Here is a 20,542-nt window from a genome sequence, read left to right on the forward strand (position 1 = left end):
ACCTCTAATCAATGTAGTCCTAATACACCTCTAATCAATGTAGTCCTAATACACCTCTAATCAATGTAGTCCTAATACACCTCTAATCAATGTAGTCCTAATACACCTCTAAACAATGTAGTCCTAATACACCTCTAATCAATGTAGTCCTAATACACCTCTAATCAATGTAGTCCTAATACACCTCTAATCAATGTAGTCCTAATACACCTCTAATCAATGTAGTCCTAATACACCTCTAGTCAATGTAGTCCTAATACACCTCTAATCAATGTAGTCCTAATACACCTCTAATCAATGTAGTCCTAATACACCTCTAATCAATGTAGTCCTAATACACCTCTAATCAATGTAGTCCTAATACACCTCTAATCAATGTAGTCCTAATACACCTCTAATCAATGTAGTCCTAATACACCTCTAATCAATGTAGTCTTAATACACCTCTAATCAATGTAGTCCTAATACACCTCTAATCAATGTAGTCCTAATACACCTCTAATCAATGTAGTCTTAATACACCTCTAATCAATGTAGTCTTAATACACCTCTAATCAATGTAGTCTTAATACACCTCTAATCAATGTAGTCCTAATACACCTCTAATCAATGTAGTCCTAATACACCTCTAAACAATGTAGTCCTAATACACCTCTAATCAATGTAGTCCTAATACACCTCTAAACAATGTAGTCCTAATACACCTCTAATCATTGTAGTCCTAATACACCTCTAATCAATGTAGTCTTAATACACCTCTAATCAATGTAGTCCTAATACACCTCTAATCAATGTAGTCCTAATACACCTCTAATCATTGTAGTCCTAATACACCTCTAATCAATGTAGTCTTAATACACCTCTAATCAATGTAGTCCTAATACACCTCTAATCAATGTAGTCTTAATACACCTCTAATCAATGTAGTCTTAATACACCTCTAATCAATGTAGTCTTAATACACCTCTAATCAATGTAGTCCTAATACACCTCTAATCAATGTAGTCCTAATACACCTCTAAACAATGTAGTCCTAATACACCTCTAATCAATGTAGTCCTAATACACCTCTAAACAATGTAGTCCTAATACACCTCTAATCATTGTAGTCCTAATACACCTCTAATCAATGTAGTCTTAATACACCTCTAATCAATGTAGTCCTAATACACCTCTAATCAATGTAGTCCTAATACACCTCTAATCATTGTAGTCCTAATACACCTCTAATCAATGTAGTCTTAATACACCTCTAATCAATGTAGTCCTAATACACCTCTAATCAATGCAGTCTTAATACACCTCTAATCAATGTAGTCTTAATACACCTCTAATCAATGCAGTCTTAATACAATGGTACCCTAGTACCGCGATCATTAATATCATCGATGCATACAATTTTAAAATGAGGCGCGGTGGCTGAGTGTTTTGAATCCTGGTAAGACTAGGAATTTTAATTTGGGGATCTAATAGGTACTAACATTAGTTGGGGAAAAGAAAGGCGGTTGGTCGTTGTGCTGGCCACATGACACCCTCGTTAACCGTGGCTCACAGAAATAGATGACCTTTGACCTTGACATCATCTGCGCTTACAGATTGCGAAGTTCGAAAGGGGAACAAGGGAAATAACTATATAAAGTTGTATTTTTTTTTTCAACTGTTACAACGACACACCTGTAATTTTAATATACCATCGTGTCATGTTACATCTGATACTTCTCAAAGTAGGCCTACTAAATGTATTTGTTAGTGTGTGTAATGAAATCTCTGAACACTTAAACTCCAGCAGTTCTCAATTATTTAGTTTTCATTGGAACACAATTGCCCTCTGTTTAACCTTTGAGTACCATGGTCCTGTGGCTAAAAAGGCTTGGGATCACAATGGCCTACTTTTTTTTTAAACCATCGACCACAGCTTCTTAAACAAGAGCACGCTTGATTACTATTCATGAAGACATAACACAGTCTGAACCTGGACAGATTGAGTTGAGCTTTGCCCTATGGTTTACTATACAACTTTAGACCGAAGGGCAACTTTTACATTGGTATGTATATTTAATAATCGTTTAAATTTGTTGTCAGTTGTTACATAGTTTTTATTTCTTATGTAAAATAGTTTTTTGTTTTGGTTTTAATCAAACGTTTCATTGTTTAATACTGGACTTTCAACATTAAAAACATATTTTAGAGATGTTCGTACAAAATGTTCTTGAACGTCGAATCTTTTTTTATTTATTCAACTCTTGAATGAAAACGAAAAAACCCTCTGACGAGTCTAAAGGATTTTCAAAACGAAAATAAATTTAATAATAGACATTTTTTAAACAATTATAACGTCAAACTAGAGTTTTGTCACTTTGCCCTTTTAGCTAATAATTATTTTCCCAAAGATAAACATCCGTAGATGAAGTGTCACTTTTCTAAAAATTCTTTAGATCCGTTTTCGAGAAACGTCTGCACTCAGTTTCCACCCTTTTTTTAACCTCATGAAGAGTTAGCGGATGAAAATATGAATAGTAAAAACATCTCTAGATAGACTACTCAAAGAATAATCGTGAAAATTTCTGCAGATATACCTAGTCTTGAAACCAAAATGTTTCAACTATAAAATTAGCCCAACGTAAGACTTTTACGCTTCTGACTCTTGAACCATACACTCTACATCAGTGGTTCCCAAACTTTTTTGTCTCATAGACCCCTTACCATGTTTTCGTGTTTTCAGTAGACCTCTGCTTAACTTCTATGAATATAATGATTCATATAGGAATTTGTTGTTCTATGCAGTTGTCCTTCAAACATTAAATTTTAAGTAATTAATTAATTAATCTGTAAAAGTTTTCGCAATGAGCAGTTTCTCGTCTATTTCTTTATTTTCCCATGTGACTCAAATATTGAGTCCGCGGAGCTGTTTTCACTAACAGGAGAAGGGGCGAAGGCGAGTAACTGTTGTCTAAACCTGTAAGCTTCAAGCAGGAAGGGCTCATTACCCTTGGCTTGCTACCCACCTAGCAGAAGGAAAACGGACAACTGAATTCAAAACTCTTACCTAGCAACTATACCCAAACATGGGAAAGGTTTTGTGGGTCAACCCTGAGGAAACATGTGGAGCCGATGACCCTTTTGCAGGTTGCAGCTCACTGTCACAAACCGCTGTGAGCCAAAAACCGTTTGTGTGTGTGTAGCAGAACAACCGCAGTCCACTACCAAGGCCTTAGTTATTGTGTAAAGTTTTAAGTTGATTTCTGTTATTTATATTTTATATCTAATGTCATTATTTATGTTTTAATATATTTTAATTAGATTTGTTTTATTATTGGAAGTTTTATTATTGGAATGTTTATTTTGTTGTCACGGGACCAGAGTACCTAGGCTACAACGAGGGCGGGGTGATCTGGGGAAAGGCAGTTGGCGCGGCCTACGTCATCACGGGTCAGATACCGATGATGCATGTAGACGTAACCACTGAGGTTATGCGTCACTGATGATGCAAGGGGACGTAACCACTGTGTTGCGGTGTAGTCCACGTGGGAGAGGTTTTTTTGCTCTGAAAAAGGCACAGTTAGTTGGCGTGGGTCTTGTAGAGCGGACGGTCGTATTTCCCGCTTCTGCTTGTCTTCTCAATATTGTATGAGAAACTGATAGTGAAATCTAACGTTGATAGCGATTAGAGACCTTAGTTTAGTAGTTGATGTACCTGTATATAACGTTTCATTTGGAAGATTATATGTTGTGTGTAAATAAAGTTACAGTTTAAAGTTATAGTTTCTAACTATATTCCGGTGTTTAGTTTCATATCTTAATTATATAGACTAACACCAAAATCGCGACAGGGCTAAAGCCACCAAAGTTCCAGCGTCAACAGTCGGGCCTCCAGAATCACCCTAGACTAAGACCAGTTCAAGCAGGCGCCAGCACACTGCTAGCGTCTTGTGACACTCACAGCACTATACCCTGTCAGAGCCTGGGACGCCGTTGATCCCAAACTGTATATATATGGCGTTTGCAAAGAATTACATAAGAAGCTTTTAATTTTATAACTCATGCAACCCATGTGCCCTTGAACTGTATTGTTGCTAAAAGAAATTCTTTTAATAATATCAGACATAGGTTTGTGTAAAAGTCTTTTAAACAACAACGGCTGGTAAAATCGATGTGTTTCTGTAGTGTTTCTGTATTTTGCTATGAGTAAAGCGATAATGATGATGAAAGATATTGTAAGACGCTCACAAACCATCAACTTCTCTATATGCTGTTAAAGGGAGATTTTGTGGGTCTATTCTGAACTTTATCTTTGAGTGTTCGAAAGCTCTTCGAATTTTTAATTTTGTCAAGGTGGCATTGTCTCAAATGATACTACAGCGTAATTGGTTTCATATCATAAGAAAATCACTTAGGCAACCGCTTGTTTGACAAGGAAGGAATGAACAATTTTAAATAATCAATGCTGTACAGTCTACATTTCTTTTTTGTTCAACATTAGTTACATGTAGACAAAATTAAGCTATATAAATAAGTATTGACATTTAATACAACAATTTTTCGTTTGAATAGCAGGATAAACATTTAAAAGATTAACTAAGGTAGACTACAAATCATATATTAGTGTATGAAAGAATTACATTAATGGGTTGTAAAAATTATTTTAACCCACGACCTGTTAAAATGAAATCTATTATCGTAGACCCCCGTGGACATCTCATAGACCCCCAATTTATTTTTTTACTTTCGTAGACCCCTTGGAAGTCTTCGTAGACCCCTGGGGGTCTTTATAGACCACTTTGGGAATCACTGCTCTACATGAATGAAAGGCGATAGGAAAAAGTCAAAGTTGGCAGCGTCGCACTTATGAAGCGAATGTGGTGAATTGGATCTCTGTAATGGCCTTTTTTAAAAAATTATCCGATTCGATCCGACCCGATTTTAACAAAGTATTGACTGATATAAACAACTGTTTTATAATACATGTTAAACTATAAATTGTCCTTATCATTTTGTTAGGTTTTGTCTTTTGTAAGTTTTCCAGGGGCGGACTGGCTATATGAGCATTTTGGCAAATTCCCGGTGGACCGTGGACATGTACACTATGGGCTGGTAGGGCCACCAAAGGACCGCATGGATGCCACTATGGCACGCATCAAATTGTTAAAGGTTTTCTAAAACCTTAAAAACGGCCCTTTGAGCGTTGTGTTAAAAAAATCTTTCACACTCTACAGTGTAATACTACACAATTGTTTGCCCCATTTGTAAAACAATTTTCCATTTACTTGCAATAGCATAATCATTTCAAACATATTCTAGTCTTTTATGTTTTCTATTCCTTTTTGTTTTTTTGTTCTTACAGAAACCTCCAGTTTGGTTTGATATTCGTTTAAAATCTGGCTCAGTCATTCAGTGAGATTTTCTTTGTTCAACCTCCAGTTCAAGTAGAAAGGCCCTTGAGAAAAAAGTCAGCTAAGCGTTTGAAATACTGCCCTCAACAGAAACTTCAAAGTACTGCTTTTAGATTAGAGTTCATTTAAACTTAGACTGAGCTGGAATGTCAATCTGTTATAGAAGATCCTGCAAAAGAGATCCTTTAGAAGATGCTCAAAAACGGAATCTGGAGCAGTTCTGTGCTACTGCATCTACTTTACGAGACGATTCGAGATATTCTAATGGTAATGTTGCTAGCCAAAGCTGTACTTTACCTAAAGGAGGAAAATCAGTATGTAGACCTTGTGGTCAGCCTACAACGCCAGAATCCTACAGCTGTAGACCCTGCGGTCAGCCTAAAGCGCAAGAATCGTACAGTTGTAAACCCTGTGGTCAGCCAAAAGCTACAGAGTCCTACAGCTGTCGTCCATGTAGTCAGCCTAAAGCACAAGAATCGTACAGCTGTAAGCCCACAAGTGAACCCAAAATGCAGGAATCATACGGCTGTAGACCATGTGGACAGTCAAAAAGGCAAGAAAACTACATCTGCAGACCTTGTGGTCAAACTAATATTACTTCTTCGGAGAATTCCGCTTGTCTTAAAAGCAATCAAGGAAAAGAAAACGCATTTGCTTGCACCAAAAGCTCGGCGACATCTTCCTGCAGCACTGGCAGATGTTGTGATAGATCAATCTCATCCAGCATGTCTAATGTTTGCGTTGTAGCTCCTGAAAGAGCCACAGCTTGCGGCCACCAAAAAGCCCAAAGTAGCATTCGTAATTCAACCTGGGCCAGACTTACCACACCTTCCCCATGTTCCAGGAATATACCACACCAGGAAAAGTCTCAAAATCAAAACTCGGTGGCGATTGGCACTTATGTTCACATTACGGCCATTCAAGATAAATTCCGACCAGCAGGCCAGACAACAGTGCAGCGCATAGCGGCAGTCGTCATGTATGTCACCAGTGATAGTATGTACCAAGTGGGCACAAGGAAAGGTGTCATTGGACGTTTGTTTTCCAGGGATGAACTGGACGTCCGCGACTATCACAAGTTTACCATCAAAGACGTCCCTGACGTTAGAATCAATATGCATGAAGCAAGTACCATGGCGTTTTGACCAGCTCCCTCTTCGGCTCAATCTTGTTCCACATAGTTCCAGACATTTGACTTTTTCTTTTCAATAATGTAATTTTTTTTTTCAATTTATTTTTTTTTCTTTTGCATGTTACATTACACAAGGTGTTAATTTATATTTCCCTAGTTGTTTCGTTTTGAAATTTTTAAAAATTGTTAATGAAATAAATTTGCACAAATTTCCAGGAATTCTCCCTGTGTATTGTTGCATCTTAATATTTTTTTAAAATTTGTTGGACTATTTAATTTTGTAAACACTAAATTACTTTCAATGACTTGTTTGAAGGTCAGTGTGATTATAAAAAAACAACAAAGACTGAAAACAACATACCATTTATTGAACTACTTCTTTAAAAAACACTAAAACAAACTGCTCTAATAAACACCCAAGTTAACTTATCATACCACAGTTCTATAAAAACAGCAACTTGAATGATACACAAAATCTTCAATTATGAATGTATACTAATTTGAAAGCTTAACTTCTTTCAAAAGTTCTTATCTTTCAGGCAAGAAACAAAACTAGCCAAGGGCCACACAGAAATTTTCCGAACAATATTCTATGTGTTCTGGCATTAGACTCCAATACAGTTAGTACACACAGAGACAAGTTTCTCATCAAACTTAACATGAAGTCACAGTATATATATATATAGTCTCTATTACTAGCTCAAACGTACTCCAATCCAATCTATCATGTGGTTATAGACATAATGAGCGAACACACACACACACACACAATTACATCTGATTTACAAGCTCTTGTACAAGAGGCAGCAGTTTATTGTGCCCCCCCTCTCTTGAAGTCATGATACATGCATAAATACAAAGACCCATCTGATTTTTTCTTTGTATGAGAACTGTTTCTTATGGCTCATAAAAGTTGCCTCCAAAATGAACGTCCATTGGCCAGTTCTAGTTGAAAATCAAAACGTGGTCCTACAAACACCAGGGTACTCCCAGAACGACGTCTGACATAGGTCAGAAGTTCGAATCCACCGCCCCACCTTTTGTGGTCAATCTTAGCGTGTGGGGGGAAAGTGATGAAGAAAGGGGGGACCATACTAATAGGATTCGGGTAAAGTCTTGAAGAGTTCTTTCCCTTGTGGACAACTGTAGACAAGGTTGGTCTCACTTCACTCCACAAATGTAGATCCGCGTCTAAGGGCGGCGCGGGGAGAGTAGAAGGCGTAGAGTGGGGTGAAGATGAGCTCCCCAAGGGTGTGCTCAGTGTCGTCCTTATCCTTGATGCTGACTCGTCCAAACAGCATGCACTCCTCGTAACTGGGTTTGCCTGGAGAGAAACATAGGAATAAGACAATCAGCTGACATGTCCAGTGGAAATGTATTTATATGGTAATTCGGTTTTCCATTAAACGAATTTAGCGACATACATAACAAGGTTATTTAAATTTCAATTTTGTGAAAATTTCACTTTGATATTACCGTTCATAACACAGATTAAAATTTTACAATATATGCAATTTTTCAAAAGTAAAATAATATCCATACATTAAACTTATTTAAAATCTAATGTTGAAATAATAATGGGAATTGTAATGCAACGGCGTGAGAATAAACAGAAATGTAATACTATACAAAAAAATAATATATATATATAAAGAAAAATAATTGTATCAATTAGTTTGCATCAGTCACGTATAAGTTAATTACAATCTTACTATTGCATAGAGAAATAGTGTAACCCTGGTTAATAACATACTTAAAGGTTAAACTAAATATATTTTTTTAACATCACTACATAGAAAAAAAATATATTGGCCTTGCCACGAAACTATATTGTACACAATTTAATCCAATCCACCTTTCCTTTTCTCTTTCTTGATTAAATTTTTTTTTTTTTGTGATATATATATTTAACGAAACTAGAAAGGAAAACAAAAATAGAAGCTTTCATTCGGTGAAAACAAAAAAAAAGGATGAAACACTAACTAGGCTTACTCGTGCTCTCTTGTTCCCTTTCTTGTGCCGACATGACCGGAAGTGCTGCGTTGCCAGACGACAAGCGATTAACTGCATTGGAAGAGCCCTTGGAGGTCAAAGGTAATGTCCCAATGATGATTTCGTCCTCGAACTCTATCTCATCCCAGGAACACTTGGCGTCAGAGCCCACTCGGAACTGAGAAGGACATTACATAATGATTTCAACTTGTCAAAACGTAATAAGGCGATTAAATCCATATACACATTCACATCTCTGATTAGGCATAAGTAGCATTTATTTCCCTTATTTCAATATCAAACAAAATAATTAATAACCAACAACTAATTAAATAATTGGTATTTTTGTATTGATTCATATTTTGTCAGGTTCAATAAATAATTGTGCAAAGTTTTAACTTGATTCGTGAATGGGAAAAGGGAGAAAAAAGCATTTAAAACTTTTTACCAGACAGACAGACAGGCAGACAGTGTGAGTTGATATAAGTTTTGTAATAGCTGATTTCTGTGCCTCCTTATTAAACTCAAAATTAATGTGCAGTTTTTAAGAAAAAAAACTATCACTTAATAGCACTCTGTATGTTTTGCCATTATTCGTCTTGCTCAGATACCTAGGCAGGAAAACTTAATAGAGATGCCCCCCCCCCCCCCCACATCTCCCTTCCGGAAGCGTTATAAAGATCAACTCAGGCGTTAGTTTGCTTTCACTGTCATGGAAGAGGTAACTGGTAACAAATGGCTTCCGAAAGAGACGGACTTACATTTGAGGCACAAAGTTAAGCCCTGACAATAGAGAAAAGAAAATTCATATAGTCCCCCCCGGGGACAATGGCTTTGTCTTCATCACGTCGAAACTACGTGGTCACGTGGATTACTGCACTTTTTTTAATCTTCGGACTCGAAAACAATACCTTATGACGCCTTATGTCAATATGAATGGGTACTCCTCTCTCTCTCACAATATAGAATGAAGAAAGTCTATTTTAAACAAGAATCACACACACACACACATTCAATCAAATCAATTTAATTGATCAAAATGTGGTGGGAAGCGGCCCACCTCGTATCCTGATAAACTATGGACAACTTTCCAGTAAATTTGCTACAAATCAAAATTTTAAAAGTAGATGAAATGAAATGTACCATAACACTCCAGGTACATATATAATGAATAGTCCATCGTGATTTTAAGTATGGTCTTGATATAAGATAATTAGGCCTAACTGTTTAAAGAAAGTGGGTGCTTAAAAAAATATATTGTCATAGACGTCATTTTAAAAAATTTGACTTTTCAAATTCAAAGCTGAGATGAAAAACGTACCAATTAAATGTTATACTTATATAATTGCAAATGTGTCCAAAATTTTGGAATATGCTGTGAAAAAATGTCTCTGTGATAAACCAAAAAGCTCTTTTAATAATCATTGATCAAATAGATTTAAAATAAAACAACATGTTAACACATATATCATATAGTTGACTACATATTGATGTTAAAGTTACCTGTAAAATATATTGAGATTTCATCAGTTTACAGCCTCTAAGGTGGGAGGGAGGTAGAGGAGGAATTCTCATTTTCTCTTTCCACACGAATGTCTTGCCCCTGGGGATCATCTCTTTGTAAACTGTTCCGACAACTTTCTTCTCCTGTTTGTACTTGCGTCCCACTACATAGGTTATGTGCTGTGGTGAGAGGGGAAAGTATGGCCCTTGTCATGTAAACAAAACGGAACGCTGATACTCCGCATTAGTTTGAGCATCTTATTCATAACAGAGAAATAATAACCCATTGAAGGTGTCCTCTAGACTTAAACAAGGTTATCTTATAAAGATGACTAGGATTCTACACAGGTTGTGCCCTTGTGTGAGACAAGATTAGTGCACACTTTGGGAATGTTTTCAAGATTGGAGAAGAGGAGACATCTAGACAATTTTTCAACCTGTATATCACAAGCTTAGAGCTGAGTGTGCAGTCCTGAAAGCATTGGCGTAGCTGGAGGGGGGGGGGAGAACTTAACCGGAAGACACCTATCGGAAGAAACATCATGCTCAAAAATTGTCAAAGAAAAAATAAGAAAAAAAACAAAAAACAACAACAACTTACAATTTAAAAACAATATCGGCACACATTTTACTATTGTACCAGTATATAATTGGTAATTAGCTCATTGTACTTGTAATATTAGGACAACATTTCGCAATGTCTGAAAGGAGAACTTTAGTTTTCTATCCTCTTCAAGCTTCAATATAAAGGCACTTAAATATAACGCCATATTTGGGAAGAGAGAAATATAGCACTTGCATACTTAATACCATTTCCCTTATTTCCCAATGTTTAATATGTCTACTTTAGAATGATGTAAATATATTTTTGAAACGGGGAGAGGCTTTATCCAGCTGCACTTTCTTGTCCTATGCATCACACGGTACTGGTTGCCGCTATGATGATGTTGTTTTTTTATATTTGATCAGCGCCAAAGGCAGCACGGAACCATTGTGTTCTGAATGTACTGCTATATAAAAGCAATAATTATTTATTGCTAATGTTGTTACTATTGCTGATTACTATTGCAGGTGTTGCTTTTATTACTGCTGTTGAATCATTACTGTTGCTGTAGTTGTTATTGTTGTTAGTGTTAGTGTAGCCGATGTTATTGTTATAGTCAAATCTTTAAATTCGGTTTCTTTTATTTTTGTTTTACATTGTAGCCTAACAAATGACTTTGTGTAGCCTCCATGACAACAATCAAATGAGAGATCTGAAGGCGTCAAACGAATGGATGTCAAAGAATGCACTTTTCAAGAGTTATTATCATGCCAAGACAACAAACCAAGAAACAAAAAACGTGGAATGTAAAGCATCAACAAATAGGATCGACATGTGCACATCAGCAGACATTCAACAAGTTCAGATAACTGCTGCTAGAAAGTTGGCAAAGTTCAATTTGTCTGTTTGTCAAGTGATTCCAGGTTTAGGTTCATACAAAAACTAACGGATATTTTCTTCATAAACATTTGTGACCATGTAGAATTATTCAAGTTTTTATTCATTTTATTTTCTAATTTCAAATTTTCTGTACTTTACGAGAGTACCTGTAGTCTAAAACACTCCGATGACTGGTATGGTGTTCTTAATAGAAAATGTCGATTAAATTGTTAAATGATTCACTAAACAAAAAAAATAATTCAGACTAAAAAATATAAATAAAAACTGCAAGTAAACTATTCAAATATTAAATATATATATATATATAGTCTCTTCTAGACAAAATAACATCAATAAATACAGAGACATACTATGTAGTAAAAGTTCCTGCCTCTAGATGTCACTAGGACTTCTGAATGTTTTACATTACTAATACTAATAGTCCTGACCAATGTCCAGCTTTTACCCTTTTCCTTTTCTTCTATTCAAAATAATCTTCTCTGTATATATAATTCTCTACGAAGTGTCACCCGTCACTAAATAGTAGCGTATGCTACGCAGCGGGTCGGCTATAGCTTGTGACATCTAAAACAGAATTCGGACTCTGGAAATGGATCTAAACAATACTCATTCGGGCAATAATGTATCAATACAAGCGTTAAAAGGGTTTGGGAGGGAGAAGCATATAACTCTTAATATGTCCAACCCCAGTGGTAACCCATTTTTATTTTGCCCGATGCCCAGCACTGTCTACTAATGCATGGCTGTTACCGCATGCAGTAATAAGCAGTAATGAAATACACACACCTCAACCAAAGCAAAAAGTGCGGAGTATTGGCTTATTACTATATAGTTCATGTATGAAGTCTAACCCCTAAACCTTTGCCTATCATTTCGTTAGTATTTTCTTTATTATTATTTATAGACCCAGACTACTGTTTCAACATAATGTGTCAGGATCATTCATTGCTGATATAAGCTTCTGATCAAACAGTTAAACTAACGCAAGTCAAGAAATTCACATTTGAAAAGTCCCTCCCTAACTTCCCCTATAAAATTCCAGCATTGTTGTAACTGTGTCCACATACCATCTTTAAGTTGACCTCTGCCCAGCAGGTGGAGCTGCTGTGGTTGTCTATCTGAGACTGGAGGAAGATCTCCGATCCCGGCACGTAACCTTTTCTGTTGGTCGTAATGGAGCCACTGAATCTGCCAGAGGGCAAACAGCAGCAACCGGTTCGGAGCTCACCTCTATATTGGACTGGTTCCTGGAAACACGTGAGTAGACATACAGGTAAATTGTTTACAAATAAGTCTTTGGGGTTGTTTTGTGCTGGCCTACGAAACAAATGTATGTGTGCTGCTTGGCGTTTACAGATAGAAGTGTTTTTGTTCTTTTGAGTTCATTTGCACAAGTGTGTGTGTGTGTTTCCTGAGTTATCCTTTAAGTGTGTTGTTGATGTTTTTGCTCATCTTGTGATGTTGTGATCTATCTATCTATCTATCTATCTATCTATCTATCTATCTATCTATCTATCTATCTATCTATCTATCTAGCTAGCTATCTATCTATCTATCTATCTATCTATATATCTATCTTTCTTTCTTTCTTTCTTTCTTATCTATCTATTTATCATTTATCTCTTTATCTCTCTATTCCTCTGTCTCTCTGTCTCTCTCTCTCTCTCTCTCTCTCTTTCTGTATAAATGAATAAATAAATATATACTTCATGTGTTTGTAAGTTTAAAGATATACGACTCTCTAAGATTTAATCCATGTAATTCTTTATTTATACAGACTGCTGCTCTATATGATTAGAGAATATTACTTCCATAAAATATCAAACCAACTGATTGACCATGTAACAATATTACAATTTCATAACAATGTAGTTGCATGGTGAGTTGAATTGATCTGTTTGAACTAAATGTTGAAACTATGCCTTATAATAATTTCCGCATGACATCTTTGTCCAAGAAATGGTCGTCCAAGACTGTGACATAGAAACAATTACCCCAATCTTAGATTGCTCTGTTTTCTTTCTGTATATACTGCAATAATTGTCTATCTTAAATATATAAATATAAAAATTACCGCTTCAATTATATCAACTAATTAAAAGAATTTCTAGAAGATACAATTAATTGCTCCATTCTAGTTTCGTGAGTGTAATTGAATATTAGTTAAGAAACAATCACAGAAGTCGACCAACTGCTTGGAGTGTAAATTGAGTCGGACACGTTTACCTGTCGGGAATGTCGGCTCAACATTTACTGAACACAAATATGTGTACGTGTGTCTGTCTGTCTTGTACAAGCGTTTCGGGAACTGAGTCGAGTTATAGCATAGCATTGAAAATAGAGGGTCCATTTTAAGTAAAGATCTCATAGGAACTAAAGTCTACATACTTGCAGTAGACATCTATGGGAAATATAGTCATAAAGCCTACACAGGTTCTACAGACTTTTATAAGAAGGAGAGTGCATTTACATTCTAACATTTTAATTAAGAATTCCTTTAGACATACGTAATTAATGTAGACCGTCAGATATACATTTTTATTGAAGTCTACCATATGGATGGATGAATGGATGAATGTATTAGGGATAGATAGATAGATAGATAGATAGATAGATAGATAGATAGATAGATAGATAGATAGATAGATAGATAGATAGATAGATAGATAGATAGATAGATAGATAGATAGATAGATAGATAGATAGATAGATAGATAGATAGATAGATAGATAGATAGATAGATAGATAGATAGATAGATAGATAGATAGATAGATAGATAGATAGATAGATAGATAGATAGATAGATAGATAGATAGATAGATAGATAGATAGATAGATAGATAGATAGATAGATAGATAGATAGATAGATAGATAGATAGATAGATAGATAGATAGATAGATAGATAGATAGATAGATAACAGTAATATTATCTGAATGAAGAAAATTACAATGACACTAATGAAATTATTTAGACATTTAAAAAATGTATATATATGTATGGGAAACTTCGTCGAACTGGAGGGGTTGAATGGTATAGTGTCACAGTCTCAATTGACATTGCATGATCTAAAGTTCACGTCATGTTAATAGTTTAAAAGACACGTGGAATTCCTGATGTAGAAAACAGGAAGTAGAATGAAAAGTTGACTTTGAGTTCAGTCAAGTCAAGTCAGAAGGTCTTGCTCCCGGTACAGGAAGGTTGGACGTTCCCTCCTGGACTGGTGGATATGTATGCATATAGCATGAGAGTCGAAGGACTAGTCATTGTTGATTAATAATATTTGAGAGTTGATTTCATAATGTGCTTATTGGATATTAAGGTATTATTCGTATTTCAATGGATATCTATAGTTGAAGCTCCAGTGTCACTAGTAGTAATTGTTCTTATTGTTACCCGCTGAGATGCGGACGTGATTTGTTGTTAACGTATTGGATACTTTTGATACCGCTGTTATGCGGATAGGATTATTATTTCTTGACTTGTAGCACTAACAAGGAGTGCAGTATATTATTATTATGTTGTAAATAAACTTAATGTTGTCTGCTGAACGGACTTGAGTCAGTCGTATAGTGTTTGTCTTGTCACGTGTCTAGAGCACTTCGGGAAGTAAGAACCCAGTATTACACCATTCAATCAGTCTCTAATATTCAACCGGTCATTTACATATAGCTATTCCTTTATATCTCAAATAAATCTCGCAATGTTAAGAACTTGTTTGATGTTAATCTTTTATTTTATTGTTTTGTTTTAGAAAGCTAAATTTTCATTTACACACTTGACCTACTTACCGAGACACCTGGTTCTGTGTTTAGGTCTAAAGTTGGTATAACTGTAAATGCTCTCTTTGTGTGATGGTCGAATTTCCATGGTTTGTCGATGGTTGCTTTTGCCCAATACCTGACAAGATAGAATCAATAATTCGAATGGATATTATTTCCTATTAAACTCTAGCCATAATAATAAAAAAATTATGTTCAGCCTTTTTTTTTCTTACACATTATCAGTTTTTATACCTTACACTTGTCCCCTTTTAGTGCACAAGCTTGTACTATAACACTTGCAGTATCTCCTTTATACAAAGCTTAAATCAACTTACACCATCTGCCTGGTAAAAAGTTATTTCTCCGACACCCAATCTCGGATTAAGGTGAAATTGTGCACAATTATTTCTTTTACCTGAAAACACAAGTATCATTTTTAAAAAATTAACTAATTAGTTAATTAACTTTCGGTAATTAATTATTTTGTTTGATATCCCGAACAAGGGGGAAAAGATGTACTTGACTAAAGTGGTGGTATAAGCTGAATTTAGTCTTTATGGGTCGCCGCTTTCTAATTTTGAAACAAGCAATACATAATTATACAATCTTCTAACAGTCATAAGCACCTCATTTGCAGAGTGGTTAGTGTGTCGGATTGAGGAGACGTGAGCCATTAGTTCAGGCCGTTCCCCCACCCCTTTTTTATACAATTACACTTTGAGCATTTTTAAAAGTACTTTTTTTTCTTTGATTTTGCTTCTCTATTTTACTTACCCTTACATCCCTTTGTCTGGGATCTTGGCTGCCTAACCAGAATGTCTTCACGTAACAAGCATTCAAACAAACTGATCTCAAGACAAAAGTTGACTTTTGAAGAAGAAATAATGCTCTCATTTTTTTGAACTAAAACTCAACCACCCTACGCCCCCCTCCTCCATCACCGCTAGGCTACATTTTTTTTCTTAGTTTTATATGTTTGTGTAAGCCATTGAACATTACGACATTAATCTCAGCATACATATCTTTAGAGACAGTAGTCAACATTACGACATTAATCTCAGCATACATATCTTTAGAGACAGTAGTCAACATTACGACATTAATCTCAGCATACATATCTTTAGAGACAGTAGTAAACATCCTTTGTTTTTATACTGTGATTTCGACTTCAGACGCTGAGTAAAACATGGCCCCCTTTTTTTTTACCAAAAGTCACACATGCACGTATGTAAAAACATGTCTGCCTGGTCGTGTGTTAGCACTCTTGTTTGTCTTCTCGATGGTCCAGGTTTGAGTCCCGCCCACCACCATCCCCTGCCATCCAGTGAGAGGTTTGGGCTAGGATGTATAACACAACACAGGCATGGAAGAAAGGACATGGCCCTCTATTAGAAACATGCTCAGGAGTTGAACATGTTCCAAGTCTGCTACACTACAGTATTTGTAAGTATCAAAATTGACAGTAGTGTTGAATGTTGGTAGTCCGACACTTTATCGTGGGACGTTTGGCTTAGGGACCAAAAATCGCTTGGCTTCGGTTTTTAGATTTAACATGGCGTCTCGAGTTCGACTCCCGACTCGAGCTGAGATGTACTTACTGACCCTAACCCCACCTCCCACAGGTCCGCGCAGTAATTTGACGCGGCGCCGAAGTAATCCATGTAATCAATGTATACTGTGGTACGTATATTTTCAAATATAGGCAAGCTTAACTTGTAATGTAGTGCGTGAAAGTGGAGATTGTATGTTTTCTATTTTTAGATGAGATTTTTAGATTTTTTTTTTCCCTTGTCTATAATACCCTTGAAAGTCCAAAAGAATGTCTTATTACATCATAAATAAAATATTTTCCAGCAAAATAAGGCTAAATTCTTGAAAAAAAAACAGCTATCCCGTAGTAATTCGATGTTTTCTGTAATTCTACCTCTTCTCCCCGTCAAACTATCAAGAGTCAACTGAATGGACAGGACTTTGTTTTTATATAAACAATTCGTCCAATTGACCATGTTTTCTCGCTGTCTATAGCTTTCTTGGTCACCGTCTCTCTCCAAATAATGCGGTCTAAGGCTTTTTCTTCCCAATGGCCAGTATTAATGTTTACTGATTTTAAATCCCTTTCCATCACATCAACATATCCAGCTCCACCGCCAAGATAAGGCTCTTCATCACTATTGTGAGGTCCAAACTATATGGTACACAAATAATGCTTACACCACCATAAATATTTTGGCATTCATTAACACCCTTAAAGGAAGATCGCTATGGAAGTTGACTGGTGGCCTTTGCCACTGTCAGGAGCCCAAGCAGAGATGAGACGATTAACAGGTCATCTTCCTTCATCATTACTTTCAGCGTGCATCGCACTCAAGTAAAACTTACCTAACAAAACCGTAGGCACCTTCAAATGACGGAGGTAGATCTGATGGTAGCATGAGTTGAAATGGAAACGTGTGTTGACCTGGACCCAAACTGTTGGACTCTTCAGGAGAATTTTCTGAAAAAAAATTCTTAATTTGTAAATAAATTTTGTAAATAAATTTTGTCTGGATAATTATGGTATAAGCCCCCGAACAGGATTTACCATGTGTCTCAAAAGTTCTATAGGCCTACATTAGAATATAGATAATAATACATACAAATTCTAATTACTTTATAAGTAGGTGATTGAGACCATCTTAGCACACATTCAGTGGCTACTTCTTGAAATGATTTTAAAAAACTCTGATATCATATCATATCATTCAAGAAATGACGGAGAGCCTAGACAGAGAGGCACCCAAAATTGGCCTCCGCATAAACTTGGATAAGACTAAAATTATGCGAGTTGGATATAAGGCAAAGGGTGTCCCCGTCAGACTTGGCGAGTCAAAGCTTGAAGAGCTGGACAAGTTCACGTACCTTGGCAGCATCATAACAAATGATGGAGATGCTTACCATGATGTAGCATGTCGAATAGGAAAGGCAGGGAGCATTTTCCAAAGGCTGCAGCCTATTTGGACTAGCCAAGCCATTGGACTCGAGACAAAAATACACCTTCTCAACACAATCGTCATTCCAACTGCTACATATGCATGTGAGACGTGGAAGTCATCTGTCAAAATTGAGAAAAGACTAAATGTGGCTCAACAGAGATGGCTGAGACGGATTTTGGGAGTCAGTTACACAGACCGGATCTCAAACAAGGAAATCCTATGCCGAACTGGGAGTCGAACACTTAGTGAGGTTGTGACTGAGCGTCGCATGAGGTTTGCGGGACATGTTCTATGTCAAAATGAATTACGCACACCAAGAGTTGCGATAACATGGAAGCCAAAACGAGGAAAGCGCAAACAGGGACGTCCTCGTAGTACCTGGCGACACACCTTCATGGAGGACCTCAGAACAGTGGACACCAGGTGGGAGGAGGCTTCAGACATTGCCAGTGACAGATCATTATGGAGACAGCTTGCCGCCCAATGCGCCGAACGGCGCGGAAGGACCTAAGTCTAAGTCTAAGTCTGATATCATATAAATGCTACCTTAACTCTGAGCCAAGCCTAACCATGTTGTGTTGTTAGTAAAAGCCCTTAAGCTTCTGGAAATGAATTTCTTATGCCTCTGTACGGAGAAAAATGATTTTTTTTTCATCTGTAATGTATAAACAAATGAACTTAAACCAATATATGTCCAAAGGAAAAGCAGTCTCTTAAAATACTACGCATTTCCTATGTGACTATAATGAGTTTAGATTTCAGATAGTGTGACACACAAGGCCGGGTTCAAGTATGTGGACGACCCTGGGCAGGATGTTTGTGGAGGTTCCTACACTTTTTCAAAAGCTATAATAAAGATCCGCTTATGAATATTAATAATAATAATAATAATAATATCTAAAAATATACTTTTTTAAAAAAAGAAAGAAACTATATGTATTTATGTATTTATTGTATTATTAAATTATTTTATATTTCACCTCATTTTACTTTTTAAAAAATCAATATGTTTATTTTAGTTTTAAAAAATGTATATTTTTGAGCTTGTGAAGGAAAAGGCCCTTGGTAGACGCAAGGCCTTAAATCCAAAGTACAAAGTACCTGCTTATTCTGGAATAATACTATTACAAAAGGAATGTGACGCAAGAGAAAGTATTTCAAAAAATTCAAACCATTTTATTGTGTCTAGTAAATCACTTGGCAGTTCATAATCTTCTAGACAAAGTTTAATTGCTGTCTTCTGTTGCGACAAGCATTTAGGGGTACTATTGTTGAAGGGTTTGGAAAGCTTAGTGTGATGGCCGGTCTTAGGCCACTGCAACCTATGCGGTCGCAGTGGGCCCCGCGCTTTCATAGGCCTCGCGCTAACGCTATGTGTAATTATTAAATTGCAAAATGAATATACTGTAATAACTGAAGTGAGGCAACTCAACGAGGACATAGACTTTTATTTACATAGAGACATGACAAACACAAAGGGCATCTGCCTTGAGTACAGCATCTCCATATTGGCTCTCTACTTGGGCGGAAATCGTTTGTCTCTTATGTCAACATCCGACTTGTCTAGTTACAGACAGTGCGCACCCTCTTTCTGCACTATCCTGAATGGCGGTGCGCATGGCAAAGTCATAACATTGCCCCCGTCTTAGCACTTTTCGTCCCGAAAAGAAACACTGCAGCTGAGGTTTGACTGTTCAGGTGGAGGTCGATCAGTGGGAACCACAGACGGTAGGGTGTCTGTTGCCCACAAAGCCATCTGCACAGTTTTCCGCGGCCGTCGCTTCCTCTTCTTCCAGTTGGCCAGTCTATGCTTGAGACGATATCGTGGTCGCTGCTTCGACCTCATGACGATAGTCTCTGATGCCAGCCAGTTGACACAAATGGAGGTTGTGGCGATCACTGTAGATTCCAGGGTTGTTGTTCCAAGACGCTGAGTCAGCGGACCTTTTCCATGGATGTCTCGTGACACAGTTGTAGGCCCACTGGTAGCCATGGTTTCAGGCACATAGTCTTTCTCAGCCTCATCTGTAAGGTATGCCCATGAAGCATCCTTGTAATGTTCATCCACCGCTACATCAGGTTTCGCTGGAATTAATTCACAACCGTTCAAGTCACTCTCACTGATGTGGGCAGAAGTACACATTTCTGTCAAGTTCAGATCTTGTAGCTGGGTTTCTTGGCATGGGCACTGTCCCCGCATGGCGCCGCATATACAGTCCATGTCAATCGCCTGGATGCAGTTGCCAAGTATGGAGTTCTCTCTTATGCCGCTGCCAAAGTCAAATTCGTTGTTTCTGTCTCGGCCATTGTTGGGGCCCATATTCACAATTTCACCCGACGTCA

At 36.8% G+C, this 20,542-nt stretch overlaps 2 protein-coding genes across 2 annotated transcripts in view; one reads left to right on the forward strand and one right to left on the reverse strand.

Annotated features, from left to right (window-relative positions):
- The first annotated feature begins 1,873 nt into the window (after positions 1-1,873).
- On the forward strand, positions 1,874-6,745 carry LOC129921905 (uncharacterized). The gene is made up of 2 exons (XM_056005130.1): positions 1,874-2,045; positions 5,342-6,745. Exon 2 carries the CDS (start codon positions 5,537-5,539, stop codon positions 6,533-6,535), a length of 999 nt encoding a protein of 332 aa, XP_055861105.1. The 5' UTR covers positions 1,874-2,045; positions 5,342-5,536; the 3' UTR covers positions 6,536-6,745.
- A 132-nt stretch (positions 6,746-6,877) lies between these two features.
- Positions 6,878-20,542, reverse strand: part of LOC106062045 (arrestin domain-containing protein 3-like) — a 60,993-nt gene continuing 47,328 nt past the window's right edge. Inside the window, exons 3-8 of the mRNA XM_056005141.1 lie at positions 17,607-17,721; positions 15,255-15,363; positions 12,529-12,708; positions 10,018-10,197; positions 8,515-8,692; positions 6,878-7,846 (exon numbers count right to left, since the gene is read on the reverse strand). Coding sequence (XP_055861116.1) covers positions 7,689-7,846; positions 8,515-8,692; positions 10,018-10,197; positions 12,529-12,708; positions 15,255-15,363; positions 17,607-17,721 — 920 coding nt within the window. The 3' untranslated portion in view covers positions 6,878-7,688. The remainder of the gene's footprint in view (positions 7,847-8,514; positions 8,693-10,017; positions 10,198-12,528; positions 12,709-15,254; positions 15,364-17,606; positions 17,722-20,542) is intronic.

The sequence above is a fragment of the Biomphalaria glabrata genome, chromosome 1 (genome assembly GCF_947242115.1).
Source record: "Biomphalaria glabrata chromosome 1, xgBioGlab47.1, whole genome shotgun sequence".
NCBI lineage: Eukaryota > Metazoa > Mollusca > Gastropoda > Planorbidae > Biomphalaria > Biomphalaria glabrata.

Bases quoted from the DNA above. Each gene is read 5' to 3' on its own strand.
- LOC129921905 (XM_056005130.1), top strand. From the start codon at position 5,537: ATGTCAATCTGTTATAGAAGATCCTGCAAAAGAGATCCTTTAGAAGAT.